Here is a 24,625-nt window from a genome sequence, read left to right as displayed (position 1 = left end):
GTGTTTGGGGTTTTGTAGAGTGAAGAAAAGACACTACCCTCTTTGAATGCTGACCATCGTTCTTACTAGAGCCCCTTGTTAAACATGCAGATAAATCCAAATCTTGCACAGGCTAGCCGTGTGTGGATATAGATGATTAAAAAAAAATCCTATATGGAGGAGGAGAGTCAATTGCTAGATGATAAAGTCACTAATTGCTATTGGGTCATTGTTTTTACTTTAGATAATGCTAATCACCTTGCATTAACATTGGATGCACTAAACTGCTAACATTGAACACAATCTAATAGGAATACAACAGTCTTTTACTTTGCTAAATGATAGCCACTACATAGCAAGCATCAGCATTAACAGCTGTTTACTTACCAGTCTTGTTAAGAGCTTCAGTCATCGTTGTGATTACAAGTCAAGAGGTTTTAATATGCCCCCTATTTCTTCAGGGCAACCTGGATGTTACAGTGACTCGGTATCGGAATGTGACGAAACACTCCGACTTGGCTGGAGCTAGCTTGTTAGCATGCTAACTTCAGTAGAAGAAAATAAGTGATAGAAATAGAAGGAAAACAAGAGCATTGGCGTTGGTTTCCACCACTGGAGACAGCTCTTAGTGATGCTAATGTTGACTGTATAGCAATAGCAAAATTTGCAAACAGCTCTTTTAACTCACTTCAGAATTAATGTGTTCTAGTTCCGGCTGACAATGATTCAGGTTTTAACTTTAATTTTTTTTTTATTTCATAATAATAATGAACACAGGTGAATAAGACCAAAACTTCCAAATGTTATTGTTTGTAGGAGCACAAACAACAAGACACTTCAGAAGCAAATATCCCCAAACACAGGTGAATAAGACCAAAATCATGTCATTGGATGAAACTTGTGAACTGACTCTTAAGGGGCTTCCAACACCCTCCCAGTGGTGTCTACACAACACACAACACCACTCTTTCTCTTTCCTTCTGTCTTGCACCACATTTACCCTTAAAGGGATAAAGCCCAGATTCTACTTGCGGTCACTCCAAGCATCGATGTGTGTACTGTTTGCTTGACTTACAATGGAAAACCCACCATAATAATAAATACAGACATCATCACAGCTCGGTTTTTAAAGTAAAGCTCCACCTGTCAAAGGTAATATGTGACTTTTCTGGGTCACTGGCAACAAGACACAAGGTGACTTTGTGATCACAGGCAAGTGGCCAAAGCCTTTGTGTTCAGATAAGCTGCATGTCTCAATGGTGCAGATAGCTGAAGAAGACAAAGTACTCAGGTCATTTTCATTTGAAATTTGTGTTAAATGTTAAATTTAAACCTGCATTAATTTTTTTTATTTTTTTTTATATTTTGGCCACATGGGGGTATCGGAACAACATTGACATCATCAACTTGTAAAGCTCTCACGTGTTGACAAGCCGTTAGCAGCTTACTTATACATTTTACAGACACAGAGCAAAATTAGTATTTATTTGGATTGGTTGTTGGTCCAATGTTCACTCTCTTTCAGCTCTGTTTTCATCTCCACCCGCTCCTAAAGCCCTTCTCAGACATGAAGTACATACCACTGCTTGCTCCAAGTGATGGCAATTTGTCATTTCAGACATAGGCGACTTTACATTCCTTAAGAGCTCAACTCAATCATAATGACAGATTGATGGAAAGCACCGCGTGATATTTAGCATAAGTCATCATTTATTGATAGCGCTGCCTGTTTTATAATATCTGACCGTACACAAGCATCGAGTGACAGTTCATTAAGTTGGGACGTATGTTTAATTCCTATTTGCTCTGATAATGTTCTGTATGTAAAGCGTTTTGCTCGATATTCATTTATTCACCCATGCAGTTGGCATGAATGGACTTTGGAAACATATGAAGAGACTGTTGATCAGATTATTGTTGAAAGAGGATTTTAACCTCTGAGCCAAAACAGTAAAGTTTAAAACCAAAACAAAGAGCTACAAGATGCCTAAAAGCTCTATAGAGCTAAAAGGAAAACTGCAAAGCTGGTTGACAGTTTTCTGTGGTTGTGTCACTACAAGAAATTCATTATACATTACCATTAATAGAAATATTGACTGGAGAAGGGTAAGATGACTGGAAATGGGTTTTGGATTAAAGAGCATTAGCTTATTTCTTCATGTTAAAAGATCATTCCAGTTTTTTACAACTCGGGACTTATTCTCATAGCACTGAGCATTGTACCCACCAAAGTCACTGCTGAGGAGACATTGTTAAGAAGTTGGGTTGGAGGTGGGGCTCTGGAAATGCTGACAGCAGCGGCAGCAGTGGCGACAAGCAGTGACATAGTTTTCAGATGAGGGGTATGCGAAGGCATGCAGCAAAAGAATGAGCGGAGCACTGACAGCTCGAGGACACCGCATGATTAAATGGGTGTGTTGAATATGTTTTGCACTGAGGCGTGTGTCATATAAGCGTAGCACTGGAGAGGCACAATTTATTTCATTTTATTTTTCATAATCCACTTGTCACACAACCAGGAGTGAGCTCAACCACTACAAGAAAATAAATTCAAGAAATGCCAGCAGCAACAGCAGCTACTGACTTTTAAAATCAGAGACTTAGCTCTTAGTGGATTTCCTCTAAATCTGTATTAGTTTGAAAACATTTTCTCGGGGACCTCAGAGTTTATGGATCTGTCACCACAAACCTTTATATACAACCCACATAAACTGAGATCCACCTACACAACATGGATTATATGTTCACACATTGGTTTAGCTAATTAGCTAAAAATACTAACTGCAACAATACTCAATCAAATTGACCCTGTTTTGTTATAGTTAGTGAAAAATCCTGGGGTGGAGATGTAGGTACCTTTAGGAATTCATCAGTTAAAGCTAAAAGACAGCTTGAAGACTTGAAGCAGCAATAATTTAGTTTCTTGTTGCTGCTGGAAATGGAGTAGATGAGATCAGACTTTCACAGGATGTGAAAAAAAGAGGCTAAAAAGCTCATTGCACAACAGATGGATGATGATAATTTACTGTGGGTTCATCGCTACAAATGATCCCTTTTACATGATGAACTCTGCTCTGCTCTGGCATTAACATTTGTCTCAGGTCATCCTATCACAAGAGGACAGCTCTAAAGTACATCAGTTCACACCTGGTATTAAAAATGTTTCTCCACATACCACTTATGATAGGATCTCAGTACCCTGCTGTATATGCAAATAAACATGTATTCATTGCCAACGTGTTTGTGAGAGAAAGACAGCAAGGAAAGGAGGGGCTGAGTGAATCATTGCGCTGCCCACAGCTCTACAATCACATTAGGTTTTAGCCATTAGAAATAGTAAAATATTTTTGGTTCATTATCTGGTCTGTGGGATCAGATCTCAAATGTGTTCTCAATGAGTCTTGAGTGCATTCACACCTGAACTTCGGATCACCTGAGATGCATGTTAATACCAGGTCTGAACAGGGCGTATATGAGACGTTACTGACTTTACAAATTACTTGTAGAAGCACAAGTATGTAAAATGGCGACTCAGCAGGTGAGAGAACTAAGGTGTAATTTCCCACCAGGCATTGTGTCTGTTATATCTCTGCTTGTCTATCAGTTGTTCTTTTCGTTTCTCTGCCTTTCAGTTTCATCATCACTGTTTGACAGATTGTCCCTACACTCTCCTTTTCTGTCTCTCAGCATCTCTTCCCCTCGTCTTGCTGTCCTTGACATGTCCCTGACATGTTTCTCCTGCCACTGCAACATACGTCTCTCCTCTAACTCCTCTCTGTCACTTCAGTTATTTCGCTCTCAACTGTTTTTTCACGCCATCTCACCCTCCATCTCTGTATTTTTTTTCCTGTCTTCATTCCACCCCATCTAATCCCCCTCTTTCTCACCATCTCTATTCATTCTGACATGCTTATGTAAGACAGCTGGTTGTGAAATCAATTACCATTGCATTACCCGGCTATATTTGGCATCATGACGCCACTGCTGCTGGTGGAAAGATACCAGTGCCTCATCTGAATTAATGCTTCATCTCGTGTGTAACTTTGCACCAACTGTAGCTACGGTGAAGTTTGTGTTGTTTCTTTGATAAAAGATGTTGATACATGTGGTTAGAAATCATGTGTGTGTCATGTATCCAGTGTGTGTATGCCTTGTGGGCATTTATATCGGGTCTGTTGATCATTTGGTTTGTTCTACACTTTGGTCTGCAGCAAGATCCCTCAACAATCACTGATCAAATTGGAATTAAATTTGGTAAAAGCAATCATGGTCCGCAAAGGCTGCCTCCATTTGAAATTTGCTATTGTCAGGGTCCACATATAATGATTCCTAAAGGTTTTGTCAAACACCAACATCAGGTCAAAATATTCAACTGTAAAATCAAAATCTAATGAGCAGATGAAAATAACTGAACACAGCCTTGCTCCTCAGAGGATGAACCTTTCCTCTAGCACCACCTAGAGGACAAGCGTGACATTTTAACCCCTGCTATTGGCTCCAAGAATAATAAAATGATCATTATGCTGTTGGTTCTGTTCAAACTTTTGGTTTTGCAGTGTACAGTGAACAGTGCCAGTTGTAGGGTCTGCCAGCATACTTTAGGTTTTAAAAGAGTACCGCACTGACTTAGCACTGCACTGCTGTAACATTCAATCAATCAGCCCCACTTAGTATCAAATTTGTACCATCTGCTTTCATTACAACAGGCTTTGGGCATGCATATTGCCCCCCCCCCTTCCCCCCCCCCCCCCCCCTCCCCCCCCCCCCCCCCCCCCCCCCCCCCCCCCCCCCCCCCCCCCCCCCCCCCCCCCCCCCCCCCCCCCCCCCCCCCCCACTCAACACACTTGACATTGGAAGCACAGTACTGTTCCTACATAGCAGCCTCTTGAGCACAACTGAAAACACCATTTTAAAACTAATCTATCCAGCCACTGACCTTAAATTTTAAAAGTAATGATAGCTAAGAACAGCATCTAAAGATTTTATTGTGTTGTGTGTTAATCCAGAATTACTCAGTGCCACTTTTTCATGTACATATCGTGTGTATTCTGTATATTGTATTTATTAGTGTATATTTGGTGTATTTTTAATGTATATTTCCATAGATGTTTATTCTATAGATGTTTATTTTTCTGCTGTGGTAAATGAATTTCCCAGTTGTGGGATTAATAAATTAATCTAATCTAATCTAAAGCCTTTTTTCTTAAGGGTTTTTACATACTGTAGTTGTGTACAGACTTAATAGTCTTGTAATGTGACATACAGTACATTTGTACACTGCAAATTCAAACTTCCTGGGATGTCAAACTTGGTAGTCCATTTTCTCGAGATCAGGAAAATGCAATACGCTCAGTTTGGGACAGCAGCGTTCTTGTTAACATCAGGTCAGCTGGGCTCTGGTGACTACACTTCAACATAACTGTATACCTGTTATACTCAGTGTAACAAGTGCTAATTAATATCAGAAAGCACGCTGGTGGGTGGAATTTCCTGCAGCCTTTAACAATAAGATTTCTGGTAAATTTTGTATAATGTCCATTTCCATATAGTCATCGTATACTCACCACTTTGCTGCCCTATGTTTAACAGAAATATTTTTTATACTCAGTTAATTCCAGTAAATGTGATGACAGAATAACAGGTACTATTGCAAAAATGATAACATACTGACTGGCCTCCACCATCACTGTTGCCACAAAGGTAATTTTACATCAGTCAACTATAACTGCCTACACAATCAAATGTTAGAGTGACTTTATGAATATAGTAGTTTCATTATGTTGAGAATATTATGCAGCAATCAGCCAAACATCTAGCTAAGTAGTACAGCTAAGAGTATTAGGTACCATGGATGCAGGTTGTAGGGAGCGTGGCATTAAGCAGTATAGGCAGATGAACACAATTAGTTTGTCTTTTGAATAATTTAATTTACTTACTTGTGTCTGAGGAAAAATTGTAGTGCATGGAAGAAATGAATGAATGAATGAAATGAAATGAATGAAAGGATGTTCTGCTGCGTTTTCAGCTTTACTAGTTAACGATAGCTAGGTAGAAAAAATAATCTAATTCACTGTGGTGCACAATGGCTCCCGGCGGCTACAGAGAATGTTTAAGGTGGAATGTTTTCTTGCTGAATGTACCTTGATTGTCAATATGACAACTTTGACCATTGCATTTATTTTTATTGGCTCTCTTGTCTGATGTACGCTTTTGTGATGATTGAATCTTCAGGCGCTTTAAAACATTATATGAATTTCACTTGGATTATGCAAACTGCAAATATTATATTTCCTTTTGACACTCCTCCTCAAAAAAGTGGTGGAGTGTTGTTTCGGTGCCCTCCAGCAACAATACACCAGTCGGTGAAGTGGGCCCAGGCCCAGACCACACATGCTGGAGGCTCTCATGTACACCCTGAATGACAGGCTCACAGAGAGGGCTGGTAGACAGACTGACACTACAAGCCACCACAACAGGGCCAGTGAAAACTTGATGGACTTTTTTGATGGTCCACCAGCCCATCGATGTGGTGGCAAACCAGGATTTGTCCTGGTGTTCCCGATGGCCTCTAAGTGAAGGGTTTTTGTTGTATGTAGGTGATGCATGTGGTAGGCCTGAGATCGAATGAATATCAAAAATATAACTTAATGTTAGCTAGTTAAATCTGCCTTTCTCTCTCTTCTCTTTCTTTTTCTCTTTTTCCTCTCCCTCTCACCTTAGTCAGGTGTCACCACATGTCTCCACTTTATATGTTGTCATATGTTGTATGTTGATGTTGTTATATTTACTATACATGATCGTGTTGGTACATTTTGTTTCTAGTGGATATTCACATTTTTTCCTCATCCTTTTTGTTCCACTTTATCTCCTCTTCCTCATTGCCATCTCGTTTCCTTCAGCTTTGTTGTGTATCTGACAAACAGCTCTGCCAGTAAAGCCATTGAGTTGAACAGTGAGGCATGTGGCCATCACAGTGCACTCTCCACGGTGGAGGACCTGACTTCAAAGGCTCTCCTTATCCCTCAACCAACTGTGGTCAAGCAGCCAAAGTGTCAGTGGGTGAGAAACTATTTACAGGTCTGTTTTCTAAGTCTCCTCTTTCACCAAGGAACACTCTCCCCATCCCCTCTAAAAAAAAGGAGAATGGGGTTTTGTCAGGCTTGGAGAAAAAACACTTTGCTTTTACAGCAGTTTGTTGAGGAGAACAAAATGGACCTGTCCTCGTTTCGTTTCTCTCCCTCCTTCGCTCCTTTTTTTTTTCTTTTTAGATCTGCCCAGACAGCGTTGCTATGACAACCCAGCTTAGTCCCATTGGGTCTGGCTCACCTTCTCCTCACGGCTTGTTTTACATTACAAATTTGTTTTCCCACCATCTCATAAGAACATATTTGTCCAAATCATACATCTTCCATGTTATCATGTTGTTGTTTCATTTGGTTCTTATTGTCGGGTTTTCAACAAAGTATATTTTCTTTTCTTTGTACCTCACTTTTAATTTCACACTGGGTTATTCATAAGCAGTAAAAGCAGAGCTGAACCACATTTTGCATTGTCATTATATTAACTCATAGAAGAAGCACTGCTGTTCTCCTTTCTCTGCTCTCCTGCTTTAAATTACACATAATGTCCTCCTTTGTGCTCCATTCACAAGTACATCTAGCCAAATTATACATCTCACAGTTGCACCATAGTAATCTTTTGTCTTCACCGTTGCCTTTGATTATTACTATGATCTTGTGTGCATGACAACATAAAGGTAGGCACATTAGGTCTAAACAATGATCCCTACATCAAAAATAACCTATGATCTCATTCAGCCTTGTGCTTGAGTGGAGAACATGTCATCACTGTGTGATACAGTTAAGTGCGACAAAACAAAGGCAAAGAGCAAACCTGATTAAACCTGCTGAAGCAAATAATTATTATATTCTCCATTTTCATCTCCTCATGGTCATTTAACAAAGTGTAGTGATGTTTTTCTCCTGGTTATCATGAATCACTGAGCATGTGATGACATGCCGAAGTACGTGAGTTTAATCTAATAACTATTTTCCACATTTCATTACATGTGCTATTGTTGGATCAACTGAAATGAGCTAATGACTGTCAATAGTAAAGGAGAAATTCAGATTTCACTGTCTCTAAATTTCCTTTTGTTTCTGCATTACATTGTGGGTTTTTTTGTATCAACATATTATACACAATACCTTCAAGTTTGCTCATCCAGTTTATTATAATTTTATTATTATTTATTATTATATATTTACCTGACACAAATTCAAAACGTTAAGTCGATTACAAAACACAATGCAAACAATGAATAGTTGAGGAACTCAAGTAAATATTAAATATTAATAAAGGAGTTTTAAATCTATGTAGTATATATAAAAATGCTGGTGCACATCATGGCAATGAGTAGACTATAGACACATGACATACAGTGGCACAGAGAAAATTGAGGTATTGTGTAAATGAACTGCAAATGACAACATATGAAAAAATATTTTCAGTTGTTTTGGAGTAAATAAAGTCTGTGTAGTGTACTGTGTACTGAGTGTTTGGGAAATCAAGCTAAAAGTAGTTTGGAGTAAATTATATTCAAAGCTACATAACTTGATTTTTCTTTTGTTGGCCACCAGGGGGCAGCATCACAAGCTGAAACACAACCCTGACATATTATCACCTTATAAAGTTGATATAGTTAAAATGTTAGCAAACAGCTGCCACTTACACATCCTGGAGACTCAAAGCAACATTAGCATTCATTTGTGGTCATGTTTCTGGGCATCTGATGAAGGTGTTTTCACACCTGCGCTTTTTAGTCTGATTAAACCGAACTCTGGTTCCGTTTCTCCCTTGGTACAATCTGTTTGTGTAGGTGTGACAACAGTAATCGCACTCTGGTGCAGACCAAAACAATCACTCTGAGACTCTTTTGAGGAGTTGTTCTTGGTCTGTGTCCAAACAAACTCTGGAGTGGAGAGAATTCTGAACTCGATCCGACACCACTAGCAGGTGAACTCACAAATTTGAGCTTGACGGTTCCTGTAACCTTCTGCCTGTGTTTACTTTCCTGCTCCAGCCAGACAATCTGACCAATAAGAGGAGAGAACGTTCTCACTTAGTTTGTAATGATGCATTTACTGGTCTTTATTTTTCACTCACCAAGGGGAAAATGATACAAGTTTACAAACTCATCAACTGAATTGGACCACAGCGAACCAACTTTAAGAGTGAAAACATCCTAAGTTAAATATTCGCTCTGTTATTAACTGTATTAGTCTCCACTTTTCTAATGTTCTGAAAGATGTTGAACTGCTCCATGGAGTTGAGGGGAAACTGCAAAGTTGGTTGACAGTTGTCTGTGGGTTTGTCACTACAAATGACCCCATTCACATTACATTAACTTTATCAAAATATTGATTAGAGCAGAGGAAAAGCTCATGCAGGCATAACTCCAGCGAGTAGGTCGTCAAAGTTGAATGAGTCTGTAAAGTCAGTCTGTAAAATGTGATGGATGTTTACAATGGAGAGTTTTACTGTTCAGTTCTGTTCAAATTATTTTTTAGGGATGTCACTGTGTTCTTCTTCAATTAAAGGTAGAGTAGCTTAAGTGATTCTAATCCAATACACTTTTAGTCAAATTCAGAGAATATGTCCTCATAGTCCACTAGCTGTCTGCTCCATGTGTAGGGAAGATGGAGACAATATTTTAGCTCCAATCTTTCAGTGACAATGCAGCGCTTTAGGGACAGGAAAGAGGCAAAGGCAGAATTACTTCCTGTCAGACCAGAAATCAATTGCTCTGCCTGTGGAGGGGATGAAGCTGATCAAATGTAGATTCACTGAATCGATACTTGGAAACTGGGGCAGCTCAAAGAGACAGAGGCAGAGAGACAGCAGGACAACAAAGGGACAAATAAGACAGACAGAGAGAAAACAGTGAAGGGAAGGAGATTTTTACTGTGACATGTCCACCATGAAGAAAAATAGTGAAACATAAATGTCACACTGAATGTGCTTCTTCCTTGTTTCAGTCCACCACTTTGGTCCAGACTGCAACATCTCAACAACTACTGAATGGGTTGCATTTTCACTTATTTTGCAAAATATCTCAACCCAATGGATTAGCACCAAATTTTAGACATCCATGGTGCCCAGAGGATGTATTCTGATGGCACTGATGATCACCTGATTTTATATCACAGCTCAAACTTTTAATTTACCCATTACCTTGGTTTATGACCAAATACCTCCACAACTAATGACATCCCTATCAGCCTCGGTTGTAGTTCGTGTTTGTTGCTAATTGTCAAATGTTAACATGCTAACATACAAACAGTGAACAGAGTTAGGGCTAGGTGGGTGCAGGTGGGAGTTTTCAGGTAGCTAGCTAGCAGCGTGGCTCAAGAGTTATAAGTTGGACAGTACACCACTTGGTATAACTATTGATTGCCATGAGATATTGTACATATTCATGTTCTTCACAGGATTAATAACTTTGTTAAACCCCTGACTTCATATTTAGCACTATCACTGGCTCCAGTTTTAATTTGTCCAATTCTTTTGTTTATGACCAAATAGCTGAAAATCTAATGACCTTCCCAACCTCAGCTGTACTTGTTAGCATGCTAACATGCTAAAATAAGATGGTGAACATAGTAAGCATTATAGCCTCTAAACAATAGCATGTTCTCAGTCTGAGCATGCTGCCCAAAGAAACTCTCTGCCTCTGCCCAGAGTTGCTAGACAGGAAATGGAGTTTTGAAAACCTGAAATCAACAAAATGCTTGTCTGCTGTAGTTCTGGTTCACTGAGCTTTTGGTCCACTTGATTTCATGGCAGTACCTCATAAGTCCAAGACTTAAAACTGTGAAATAAATAGAGTGGGTAACTTCACCATCTGATTCCAGATATATATAATCATATCAATTGCAATTCAAATAATTGATTTACTGGTCTTGTGTTTAACCCTCTGTGAGACTTAAAAGCTGCTACATACCTGATATGATCTTGTTGTTTATTTTATTTTCAATTGTTTTGCAAGAATTCATGCATAAGTGTCACTGGCTCATTCATGGCTGTTTGGCTACCAGCTGATTAGTAACAGCTAATCATAATTATACAGGTGTATAGCATAGCCATTAGAAGCTGATACCTCACTATTACTGTCAGTAAAAAGTAGGTGTAAAAATCTGCCAGCATCATATTCATTAGATTGGCAGGTAACACAACGTAAATAGTTAACATTAGGTTATAGAAATAATAAGATGCACAATAAAATTTAGTTAAAATAAAGGACTGTTCTCAGTAATTCTGTATATCTAAATGTTGGCAGTCTATGCCTTCATCTATCTCCCGTCTTGTTTCCTTCCTGTTGACTTTCAGTTTGATGGTGTTACTTAACTACACTGATGTGATTCCTGGAGGAGCTTCCTCCAGTCAAGCAGAGCGGAGATGTTAATCCTGACTGATATACCCTGACAGACACTTCTATACCTCACATTATCCTTCCCATCACCATCCAACCTGTTGGTCTGCCACATGTTGGAGTGAACGCACAAACTAGCACTGCTGGTACCTGCTGATATGCATGTTTTTGCACTTCATCATGCAAAATGACAGAAATCACAGCAAGTTAAGTCAGCACTTTCCTCCATTTGAAATTAAACTTTTTATTAAAATTATTTGTACCAGAGATATCAATGTCAGAGTGGAGGATTAAATATTAAATATCAGCTATCATCTCCAGATTGAGCCCCACAGCAAGCTCTTTCTCCCCTGGCATAAAAAGCTTTCTGTCAGCGCTGTCAGATGAAAGCTTTGTGTCTCCAAAACACTGTAGCCAGAGAGCTTTACAAGCAGCAGAAACACAGCCTCATTTTAGATTGAAGCCCGTGTGTTTTTGCATTCATACTTATGGTATTCACAACAGAGAGCCAGCTGGTTCAGGTAAAACAATATAAAGAAATTATAAAAGAAGGGGACACAGAGAATGTCAGTGGTGACCTAACACTTTAGACAACACACTCACTTAAGAGCTCTATTTTTGCCTCAGCGCTCATTTATGGCATCACAGTCAGGGCGTGAGAGGGCAGCGCTCTGTGGGGGTCTGACTTCCTGCTGAGAACTGGACTTACTTCAGCAGCCTCTGTGAGGGGTGTGTGCAGAGGACGGAGCACTGAGCCTTTGTAATCTGCCGTCTTATTCTTTCATTCACTCAGAGTATTGGCAGGTTTCTAAAGGACAAACTTAAGAGCTTTAACAACCTCTTTAATGTTACCTGGAATTCAAGTTGAGGCCAATTTAAAATGTGTGGTGAGATGCAACCTCCCTCTAACTAAATAGTGACATTTAGAAAACTGAACACAAAAAAAATAGCAGTAAATTAAGTTGCTGTACATGAATAAGACACAATGATTATAATGATCTGTTATACTGAGGTTCAAAATTCATTCCTGATCTTGGGAACAATAGTGAAGAGAGTCAGCTTTTAAGCAAACATGGACAAGTCCTTGAAGTGCTCAGAAAAAAAAGGAAACTTGAACATCAGCAAACTTCATGAGCTGATTAAGATCATGTGATATGACTGAAAGCTCCAGAACAGCTACTAAATGGAGCTTGTCGTGAGACTGACCCATGTAGGGTCCACATTCATACTTAATTAACTGCAAATCTGTTTGTTTGTGTTTGCTTGTAATACACAATGCACTCAAAAGGGGCCCACAGCTATTCTCTGCCCTATCTATCAATTCACTTCATATGTAAACGACACTTAATGACTTGACTCTTGTAGATAAGCGCTATTAGAAATAATAGAAAAGTAATGACTGATTCTACCTTGTGAAAGAGTGGTGTTAGTTTTCCACATGCCCCAAACCACTATACTAGGTTAAATAAGGAAGTTCCTGGGCATTCTTATTAATCATTATGTCAGTTAATTATGATTTATAGCATCCAGTTATATGTAATTCTGAACCTTTCCTGTTTCTCTTGTCTGTTCTGTGGTACAAATGAGCAACAACCAAAGTTACTGTACATCTTCATATAGAAGCTTTTTTTTCAAACTAAAAGTCTACTAATAAAGGGGTGGTTGGAAGAAATATATTATCCTGAATTCATCAGGACAACATAGAGGAAGAATTATGTGAGTATTAACAGAGGAACAGGAGAAATGTAATAAAGGTCTGTCATAAACCTGGTTGTTTCTGTTGGGGTCATAAAGTGAGAATTAATGGTGCTGAAGTGAATATATGTAGCTTTTGCTGAACAGTGGTCACAGTGGCCAAAATTGACATTTATGGGATCATGGAAAGTAGTAAAATCTAGTGCAACAGTAATACAGGGAGGGAAGCATCATTAAAGCTCATTTTCAACTGGTCAAAAAACCTGCTAAGACCCGCTAACGTAGGGCTTTTGTCGGGCTTAAACACAACGCCCCGGTGAACACGTAAAATTTTAAAACATTTCCTGCTGTGACGTCTTTCAGAGCACAGACATGATAAACACATCTGTCACCTGCCCAGCACGGTAGCTGTTAAAGCAGAAACACCGCAGCTACACCATTTGAAGCGTCTCACATGGCGGCTCCAACACTTACAGGAGCACCAACCCGGGGATAAGACGTGACGGATCCATCCTACCAGTCTGCACACCAGCTACCAGCTCACTGTTTCTCCAGTGTATCATGGGTGTTTGCTCTGTAACTGCATGTGATAATATCGCTTATATAATATATTTTAGTATATGAATTCATTTTGGTGCGAAAGGGGTATAAGTCTGACTCTGTCTCATCTGTTGTCTAGCAACATCTACATAAAGCTCATTAACATTAGCTTACATTAGCTACCATAAGCTACTGGTGATACCAGATAAAGTAAACTATTTTGACAAGAGCACAGTTGTGTTTTATAACTTATGATATTGACTTTTAATTTGTAAAAGAAAGTTGTTATTGTTATTTAATGTTATTTCCTCTTTCAAAACATACAAATAACAGGGGGGGTCGCGTAGCCCAGTGGGTTACGCAGGCGCCCCATATATAGAGGCTACAGTCCTCACTGCAGCTGGCCCCCGGCTCAACTCCTGCTTTGGACGGCCCCCCTCCTGCGTGTCATTCCCCCTCTCTCCGCCTCCCCATTTCCTGTCTCTCTACTGTCCTGTCCATTAAAGGCACAAAAAGCCCAAAATAATAATAATAAAAAAAAACCATACAAATAGCTCCTTTAAGGTTTGGGTTTACAATCATGATATATTTTGATGTTGGAAAAAATACTCAACCTTTTATCTGACCATTTCATATTAATTTTAGAGCAGGAATGAAAGGTAAATTAGTTAATTATAGAAAGAGTCAGATTTCAGTGTCTGGACATGTGAAAAGCCCCTACAGTGACTGCAGCCTGCAAGCCAAGAGAAGATGTATGCATAACTCACCTTAATTCTGCTGTGATGTACAGTATATCCTAAAATATGCTCCCAGCTTTGAAGGAGTGTGTTGGGTTGATGATGACCTGGCACTGCCTGAGGTGTTAGCAGTGATTAAAGTGAAGACCCTCATGCCCTCATGGTTTTCATATTTGCCTCATTAATTCCATGTTAATGGGACCCTGGACCAGAGGTGGCACTCAGGTGGTCGTGTTCACCTCTTTCTAATCAGGAAAGGCTGAGCCCACTTGATCTTTTTAATCTGCTTCAGACTTGTTTTCACAGCTGGAACTTTGCTCAGTGAATTTATACGCAGTGAGTAAAGTCTGATAAGACAAGTTTTACTAATGTGGAGGAGCTACACCATCCTGTATGGAGGCAAAATAAAAGCTGAGGCTACACTTACCTATAGCTGGTTTCGCCCTCAATAAAATCCTGTCCTAACATCAAATTGAGTATTTCATCACACAAGCTGCACACTGATTCATGCAGGTGTAAATGTAAAGTTAAATGCTCGACAGCCCTGAGGGCAAAACGCTGCAGTGGCTTCAGATCCCTTCACAGTTTGTCGTCATGGGTTCTTGAGTGTAGACTGATGGTCAATTTTATCCATTTAAAATGAAATCTAAGTGAAAGAGTCTGAAACTTTCTGAAGCCTCTGTACACACAAGCCAAAGTATGTTGGTGTTTTATATTTAAGACTTGCACACTGCTTCATAAAAACTTGTCGATTTAGCTGTTTTCACTCCTTTCTAAAGGCGGTGCCTGAGGTCACCTGGAGAGCAGATGAAGCAGGACTGCATCCTTGTTTTCATGCAAATCTCCACCTAGTTAAATGCAAGTTTTTGGGGAAACATTTGGAGAGATTTATTAATATTTATCAAACACTGTTTAAAGTAAGAATAAATATGTTTTTCCATTTCTCCTGAAATTACTTCTTTTACACTCATTTTCTTGTTCAAGTGTTGCATAACTAATTTCTAAACTGAAATGTAGATATTGAATGGTGAAAGTTTTTAGCAAACAGTAGTATACTATGGGCACTACTTTTTGTACATTTTGGGAGTTTGCAGAACTTTATACTTAGACCTCATACTCCAAGATAAAATTAGTGTTTCTCAAACTTTTTCAGACCAAGGACTTGACCATTAAAATAAAACTCAGAGACCACCCGACTCCCTGAACATCACCAAAACCAATAGGGCCAACTAATTCAACAGTATTGTGACGAGACGCAGGGATGGCAAGTAGGGGGGTCATAGCGAGAACTTGCTTTTTAGGGCATTTGCACTTATGTGGTCTGTGTCGTAACCACTTGGCTATTGGGCCGCCCCCAAACTGGGACAGCATTTTAATTATCAGCAACCCCTGCACCTCACACACTGCACAGCAACAAGTGGTGCTGTTCATTTAGCATTAATGTTATCACACACATATCAGCACTGGCCAGATGTCATCAATAGCAGTACAAGTGTCAATCATGGCGAATACATTACAAGTGAAATTAACTTCATGCTTCTCACTTGCCTGCGTACGTCATGTCGAAGCTTTGATTTGATTTGATGAGTCCGTGATCTTGTCCATTGTCCGTGTTTGATTGTTAATAGGCTAATAACTGGTGAAAGCTGACAACTGGTGCAGTTGCAGTCCCAGGGCAGGCTAACTGTTAGCTTCGTCCACATTTCCTTTCAAATGTCACGCTGATCATTTTTGACACAAATCGTAAAACATATAATGTAAACTGGCGACGCTACGAGAGTGGAAAGTGTCGCAAAACAGTCGGTGACGTTGCCATCATATAATAATGTTTGAATTTACATATGAGTGTATATGAATACATATACACTACTCGCTACCAGGCGTTGTGGTCACTCATAGACAGTTTCAGAAACACTGTAACATGATATTATAACAAATGTACTCTGAGAAAAGCTGAATAAAATGGAGGGTAAACATAGTGCACTAAACGGCCCTTCAGACTGGATTTATTTCCCTACAGGGAAGGTGGGGAGTTTTAACGTTACTTTTGCTGGTCTGTTATTTCAAACCCGTCCGGAACAACTATGTGGGTAATTTTTTTCACCCCCCACCCCGGTAACATTTATCGCTACACTTACCTGTTTTCTGTTAACTCACTGGTTCTCCTGTTCTCTAAATCCCATCCGGGGGGATGTCATTATGTTTTAAAGTGGATATCTACGTTTTTCCTCAGGAGGAGCAACTCCTCCCTCTACTGTTTTTCCAGTCAGCTCAGTGTGAAATTTGACTTTTGTGTGAAAATGAGGGCAATTAAAAATATTATTACTAATGTGATAGATGGAAACTAACATACAGGCCTGTTTGGAAACAGAATAAAAGCCATCAGTAGAAAATTGGGAACTAAACATGGCAGTATCATAGGAGACCAGATCTTAATAAGCTTATCATAGTTGACTAAGTTCATGTAGCTGTGAAGTGGAAAGAATCAGTATAGCATTAGACCAACGAAGCACTGAAGGACGTTGTGCAAAGAAACAGTTCCATTCAGTCATTAAAGAGAGAAATGTCAGCACAAGAACTGTTTGTCAGGTGCCTAAGGTCACCCTGCAAAGTGCCAAGAATCGTCTGGAGTCCTGTCAGAGACACTGCAATTAGTTGGTCCTCACTAATGCTCTAGTGGCTGAAGAGGTGCAGGTCCCTGCAGATAGCTTCCAAGATCAGGTAGAAAGCCGTGGAGGCTGTTACAGTAACATGTCCATGGCTTTAAAATGACATGTTCCACATTCACCCCTGTGTGTGATGTTGTGGTGCCCACATGCTTATGAAGATACATTAGTCATACAGCTGGACAGCTTCTGTCACAATCTCAGCAGCGATTCATGTCTAATGGTTGAGCTGAAAATACCGTGTCTACCCCTCAGTAGCCTCCCGTTTGTATGGAAATACAGGTGGAATATCACCTGACACCTGCTGACAAGTGACACTAACCAGTCGTCTACGACTTGTGTTTATCTCACGCCACCTGAATGGCACAGCTGAATCGTCCGGCAGTCAAACTGAGAAATGCAACCAAATCTCCATTCTACTGGTTGTTTCTATAGACTGCCTGCAGTGCTGCAGGGCTCACGCCAGCAGAGGCAGACGGGCAGACAGTGTGTGGTCACCAGCAGTACACTGAAGGGAGAGGGGAGTGTTTGCTGGACTCCTTCCTGACCCAGGCGGAGAACCAGATGTCGAGCAGCAAAGCTCAGTGGAGCACACTGAGGATGTGAATGGTTTACTGAGCAAATCACAGACACATTCAGTATCCACTGAAAACGGCCATAACCCAGAACTCCAACTGAAGTGAATAACCTATTTGTTTTTTTTTTATCTCTAAGTGGGTCTGAAAGTATAAAGCCATAACATGTAGAGAGGTAAAGGAAATATCAGTCCGTTGAAGGAGAATTTTGGAGTAGATCTTCATCAAATCTATTGCTGATAGCCTATAATAAATCATTTGAGATGTGATTGTCGGTCAGAAAGACATGTTTTATTTCTTTAACACTTAAGTGGTTTGCAGCCACTTTTGGTTTATATAGCAGCAGGGCTGTCACTGTTTATTCTAAATTCAAACCACTTTTCAAACATGGAAAAAAAAAAAACCTAACCCTAACTGTAATCTTTAACAATCTGTTTAAATACAAAACTTAGAGTGTATAAGCTCAAAAGGTCATGTCTTGTACCCGACTAGGGGTCTCTCCGACCCTAAACTAGACTGTTACTGTTGTCTTTGCTAACACCAAATGGAGGACGATTCGTGCTGAAATCAACACCATTACAATTATACAAAAATTGTGTATGAAGGTAAGGCTGCACATTGAATTACTTATTACTGACTGCCTCACAGCAACATTAGCTTGTTAGCTTATCAGTGAAGTGACACAATGAATGAATGAAACAATGCTGATTCTCAAAGTTTACACAAAGTTTGTTGGGTTTGAATCAATTAGAACAAATTTTGTGTTAATCCTCGTTCCTGCACACTTTTAGATTTTTTTTGAATAAGCTTTGAGAGCCTGTATTCCTCCCTGCCTCCTGAATTATCCACAGACCTCACAGTAAACTAATTTTCTGTTTACAGTGAGTCCTGCACATCATCTACAGACACAGGGACACTGTTCTGGAAGGAGACATGGCTGCTGAATGCTTTAATTTTTACTACCACTCGCACCACAAATGTAACTCCTTACACCTCCATTGTGTTGAGGAAGAGGCAGCAATCATAAAAGCAGATACATGAAAACATGTCCCCTAATGGAGTCTCTCATATAGACACAATACAGTGCACTGCAGTTGCCCCAAAGCCCTCCAAAGTGGGGCCCGTGATGATGTGTGCTGTGGCTAGCATCTACATATTGCCTGCATGTGAAGCTTTAAGGGGACACCACTGGTGTCATTTGACAGGTTGACCACAAACTGATCTCTTTATACCAAAGTTATTTCCATTTTCTGCATTTTATGTGTTAAATAAAGTGCAGTTAAATTTGAAATTGGCATTTATGTCCAGAACTATAGCCAACATCTGATTCAGTTTTACTCTGGTCATTGTTCACCACTGACACTCAGCCTGTGGAGCTGAGGGGAATTTAAGGAGGTGATACGGAAATACACCACACACGTTATTTTTAGCTTGATGGATCATGATCCTGACATGATTCTAATTTTGTTATTTACAAATAAGACAATAATTAAATCATAATTATTTATATAATAATTATTTCAGTACCAGTCTCTACCCAGCAACATTTCAGATCTATTTCTGCCATTTCTCTCATTCAGTATTTCTGCCTTTTATAACATGATGGATGTGATGAACATACTTTCTACATTTACCAAGGTCACTATTATATCACAGATCTACAACACACTGAAGCTCCATCATAAAGAAGTCATAGTATGTAATGCACGGATGTGTGGAACATACAGTTCCTTCCACACTGATCCACACACACACAAAACAAACAGCACCCACGCATTTCAGAGCTGACGGGTGACAGTAATAGATAACACACACAGACTGAGAAAAAATGAATGTGTGCATGTGTGATGACAGGGCATGCTGCTATGCTCCATTACAGCTGGGTGATTTTCAACTAAAAAACCAAGCTACTCAAGCTACATGAAGTCTGGGTGCGGTTGAGAAATGGTCATGAAAACTTGCTTTAGACAAATGTGCTGGTGTGAATGGACACTGTATTGTGGCCACAGCTACAGGGACTACAAGTTAACATGTATCACATCACCAAAAGGCTTATTAGCATCAGCGTAGTTATGCTAATGAGTCATTCTCCTGTTTTAAAATTTCATCACGTGATTGATGCTTTTTCAAACTAATACATGCAAAAAAAGGACATCTGACCCAAAGCTAGTGTCTGCAAGTAAAATGTAACTACACATTAAAGGTCCCATATTTTACACCTTTCCTGTGTTTTGTTTGTGTTTCCTGTGTTGATCCATAAGAAGATATATTTGTGGTTTTAAGAACCAAAAACTATCTCAGTGTAGTTTTACATCTCCTCTCTCCTCTGCTTTGTTGTGACATCACAAAGTTCCAGAAGTCCTGAAGGCTGGTTTTAAGGCTGAGTTTCTGAATACAAGCTGTGTGTATTTAACTATGGACTGAGCGCTTTGATACTTACACAGTATTAATATAGAAGCTAGACCTGCTTTATAATCACACAACATTTGGACATCTTCCTTTATATTATATGGGACTTTTAACTGTTGCTAGCTAATTTTCAACAAGGTTATGTGTTCAGTTTTTAATCAAATTTTGCATACAGTTTAATGTGACTGTAAATTTTTATGAAAAATGTTAAGCTCAGAAATAGCTCACGGGAGTGTGCATATGATGAGATGGAGATGGCTCAGTTGTCATCATGGTACAATGGATTGTATGGATTTCTTTCTTTTCTTGAAATGTAAATTTTAGTTTCATGTCGTTCTTCTTCATGTATCTACAAAGAGCATTAGCTACTGGTTCATATTTGTTATTTGTGAAACATCTGATGAATGAGCAAACCACTCATGCTGTAATAGTGGACGCAGTGTGTCACCTGGAACAGGTTGCCACCAAATGTTGTTGAGGGAATTATCGGTTTCAGGATCTGGCTTCACTCCCAGTATCTGTTGTGGTCTAAAAATGATTTCTAAAGAGACATTTGTCAGATGACAGATGGACTACTCCTGTCCTAGGCATGTTAACTAACCACATGATGAATTTTCATTGGGTTTGTGGGTATTTGCTCTACTGCTACAGAATGAACATGTGAAAGACTGGACTGACTGGTTGACAGAATGGAACGGATGGGACGGAAAATGCCATAAATAACTCCACACAGGCTGGATAAAGGAGAGGCCTGTGTGGCACGGTATGGTACGTTATGTAGGGAGGTACGGTGGCTTCACGATCCTACGTACATGGTCTGCAGGAGGCTCTGTGGAACCGTGCAGCCAGCCTTGGGAGGGAAGTTCCAAAACAATCCAGGCCCCATCTAGCAGCAGGTATAAAAATACAAGAGACAAGATCTACTGTACTGGTGATGGTGCATTGCAGGTGTAAAGGCAGTAATAACATTCACAGAAGAATTAAAAGAGGAGACTTCATGCAATAAAACTACACAGAGCAGACAGGAAGTAATATTAAGTAGGAGACAGAAATTAATAGGATCCTGTGGAAATGGCCATAAAAGACAGAGAAATGTGAAGCTTAACAATTAATAGAAAGAGACTGTGATTGAGTGACTGACACTATTGTAGTTATTAGATCTTAATCAATCAATCAATAAAAAGAGAAGTGTCTTGGCCTTGCAGTCCTTAGAAAAGCCAGTATTAGGGATTTAAAGCTGCATTAACTGACTTTCAGCCACTAACAGTGAGCAGAAAGAAGCATAACACAGACTGTAATTTACATAAATAATAATGGAGTTTTGTTTCCCAATACTCTGGTTAATTACAGCAGAGAGCCAACAGAAATGTACAGCAAATATATCAGCATGCAAAACATGTATTAACAACACAGCTCTTCCAGTGGCTCACTTGCAGTGCCAACCTCCATTGTTTAGCTGTTGAAAATGCCAGAGGGGGGGTGGGGGGGTGGGGGGGGTGGGGTGGGGAAAGGCGAGAGGCACAGAGGCCCATGATGCTATCCACCCATCATTGTGGAGGAGGGAGGGAGGTGTTGGGGCTGAGAGTGAGAATTGGGGACTTAAAAACAGAAAGAGGAAGACACACAGAGGAAGTTTTGCAAGTCAGAAACTGTCTTCTTGCAAATCAGTGTGTCACCAGTATTGATCAGCAGCTGCGCGAATCATAAAAAAGATATTATTGCCATTGGGACTGTTAAAACCTCCCTCATCGCCGCTGTCTTCAAAGTCAAACTGAAATTAAAATTCTCCTCTTTTCCAATGATACAGTTTGATTTGACTAATCTCCTGAGAGCTGGTGTTGCTAGAAGACATCGTTACTGACAAATGTTGATAACATTTTCCGTCCTTTTTAAAAATTCCACACAGTATTACAGTATTCATAGATAATGTCTGTCCCCCCTACATGACTTTCAACATTTACTAAACTCAGATGTGCTGGAGTAGGAGACAGATACGGCAAATGCAACAGTTAGTCCTGTAACCTCAGCACCGTACACAAAACACCCACTGGGGTAACGATGATTTGTTTTTTAAATAATTCATCCTAATTTCCGTTCTACTTCTCTCCTACGCTCACACTTGTCATACCGGCTCCGTGCAGCTCACGTCAAACCAGAAGCAGGAGTGTATCGCTCTTTGTAAGTCTATTTATAAACCCCCGAGCTGAGAAACTGACTCGCTCCCAAAGGGAAGAGTGGCTCGGTTTCAGTGGCTGTTTCATGTGCTGGAGGAGCAGCAGGAGCGTAACAAAAAAAGAGAAAAAGAAAAAATACAGCCAATAAGTTTTATAGCCTTAAAAAAACAGAATGTGAAAAACACATCCAGCAAGAAAATGATAATGGGAGCGGAGCTCTGGATCCTATGGAGAAATTATGTAAGAGCACCGTACAAAAATGGGACATTGACAATATCGTTCATGCAAAGGTTTTGAGCAGGATTCAACAAAAATGAACACGGTGTTAGATGTCTAGTTAAGATCTGACCCAATCAGGCACTTTGAAAAGAATACACTTTTTGTGAATGTTACGATGAGGTTTATTCTTAATAAATAAACCCTACAGCTACAATAAAATACAACTTACAAATGTGACAATTTAGATAGAATAAAGACATTTGAACATATTAAAGTTTCCTATTGGGTCTTTTCTTTTTTTCAAGCACCACACCACTTTATCTTTACCGTTATTCCTTTGTGCATCACAGCCTCAGTCTTTCAGGTGTTGCCAGCAGCGTTCGGCAAATGCAGGCAGATTTGAGGCACCACTAACACGAGCCTGCACCAAATTCAATCAACTTTTATGACTTCCACCTACTGTAGAGTCATCATTCACTCACCTCCGTCTGCTGCACACCAAACCTTCTCTGTAGCGCACACAGCTCTCTGCAGTTGCAGTCACATCTGTGGTGTTTACTAAGACTTTTTTCCCAGAAGCAGCAACTTCAACACATCAACCCAACTTTATTATTCCAATACTAATAATACTAATAATAAAATATGAATACACTGTGAAGCACATCCTGATCTTTTTAGTTTTGTAAAAAGGCAATGATGTGGAGGAAATGGTGCATTTTGTTTTCTCCGGGGTCAATGAATTTAACTTGTAAATACCCAATGCATAGGCTGGTGAAGGGAGATGTGTGTGTGTGTGTGTGTGTGTGTGTGCGTGTGCGTGTGCGTGTGTGTGTGTGTGTGTGTGTGGTGGAAGGATGGGTGGGTGGGGTGTTAAGTAAAGTATAGAGTACAAAGCCTCAGCCCCAGTGTTCACAGACACTGCCAAAAATCCTGTTCTCATTTTAACACCCTCCTCCTCCTCCTCCTGCACTCCGCTATAACAAAACAGCTCCAGCACACAGAGCTTAGATAAAGTTAAATTATCATGCTCAGCTTCTCAAAGAATTTTAGCTTTTATTTTGGTACAAAAACAACAGTTTCATACTCATTCTCAGACAGACAAATATCATCAGATGAAGCGTCACCGTACCTGTGGAGTAGCTCAGAGTTTCTCCCGTCGGTACAATCTGGTGTAGCTGGTGTTGTTGGTCTCTGTGTCCGTGTGTGCGTCCCTCGGGCTAAGGCTGGATGAGTGTACAAAGCTGAGTTTGTGTGCCTGTGGGTGCACTAGACAAAATGAGAGAGAGAGAGAGAGAGGCAGAGACTTCATCTCTCCCTCCCCTTCCTGATGATAAACAGAGAGCACGTGGCTTCACCAATGATGCAGCACACCGACGGGCACAGCAGCGAGGAGGGGAGACGAGAGGTGACTAACCGAGGAGAAGAAAGAATTGTAGTGAAGAGACAGGAAAGAAGGAAATAAGAGTAAAGAAAGAAGAGAGGGTCGGAGTTGGGTCTGGTGGAGAGAGATATTATATATATAAGTGTGTGTGTGTGTTTGTGTGTGTGTGTGTGTGTGTGTGTGTGTGTGTGTGTGTGTGTGTGTGTGTGTGTGTTTGTTCTTGAAAGCAGGACACTGCAGCTCCGAGTTGGCGCACACAACATTTGAAATTACTCATGCTTTTTAGAACGCGCCGGAAAAACGGGGACAGATTCATCTGAATCTGAGAGAAAATATCATCCTCTGAACATCCAATTCTGACACAAAGTGTCATCATATCGCCTCACAGACATCCTTACACCCACACACACACACACACACCAGCATGACAGCCCACAGGCGATCAGAAGAGCTTTTCTTTCTGGTTTAAGATAAAGGAACTGACCAGGTTTGGGAAACTGGGGCATGAAGTGATGAAACCACTGATTCCAAAATCATCCATCTTAGCAATCCATGTTAAACTTTAGCATTATATAGTAAGTAAGTAAAGTTTATTTATACAGCACCTCTCATAGATAAAAACAACATCATACATCATAACATCATAAAAATCTACTGAAGTTCAAGACAAAGAAATAGGACAATAAAAAGCAATACAACTAGAATAACCAGTCTCCTCCACTCAGACTACGTGCAGGTTACATCCCTGTTTATCCAGAGTCATATAAAATATTAACCATTTGTGTGAAAATTTGTCATATTTGGTGTGTGAAGTCATGA

General features: G+C 39.9%; 1 protein-coding gene across 3 annotated transcripts in view; it reads right to left on the bottom strand.

Moving 5' to 3' along the window:
- ndrg4 (NDRG family member 4) overlaps positions 1-23,681 on the bottom strand; it is a 61,503-nt gene extending 37,822 nt beyond the window's left edge. For 2 of the 3 annotated variants that reach the window (XM_022756345.1, XM_022756347.1), the window contains exons 1-2: positions 23,555-23,681; positions 20,845-20,918 (exon numbers count right to left, since the gene is read on the bottom strand). In XM_022756345.1, coding sequence (XP_022612066.1) covers positions 20,845-20,918 — 74 coding nt within the window. In that variant the 5' untranslated portion in view covers positions 23,555-23,681. The remainder of the gene's footprint in view (positions 1-20,844; positions 20,919-23,554) is intronic. The other variant, XM_022756348.1, reaches the window with a different exon arrangement.
- Between the last annotated feature and the right edge of the window lie 944 nt (positions 23,682-24,625).

This window comes from Seriola dumerili, unplaced genomic scaffold (genome assembly GCF_002260705.1).
Source record: "Seriola dumerili isolate Sdu_G_001 unplaced genomic scaffold, Sdu_1.0 BDQW01000242.1, whole genome shotgun sequence".
NCBI lineage: Eukaryota > Metazoa > Chordata > Actinopteri > Carangiformes > Carangidae > Seriola > Seriola dumerili.
Note: the sequence above shows the minus strand (reverse complement) of the source record. Positions and strands in the feature narration are given on the sequence as shown.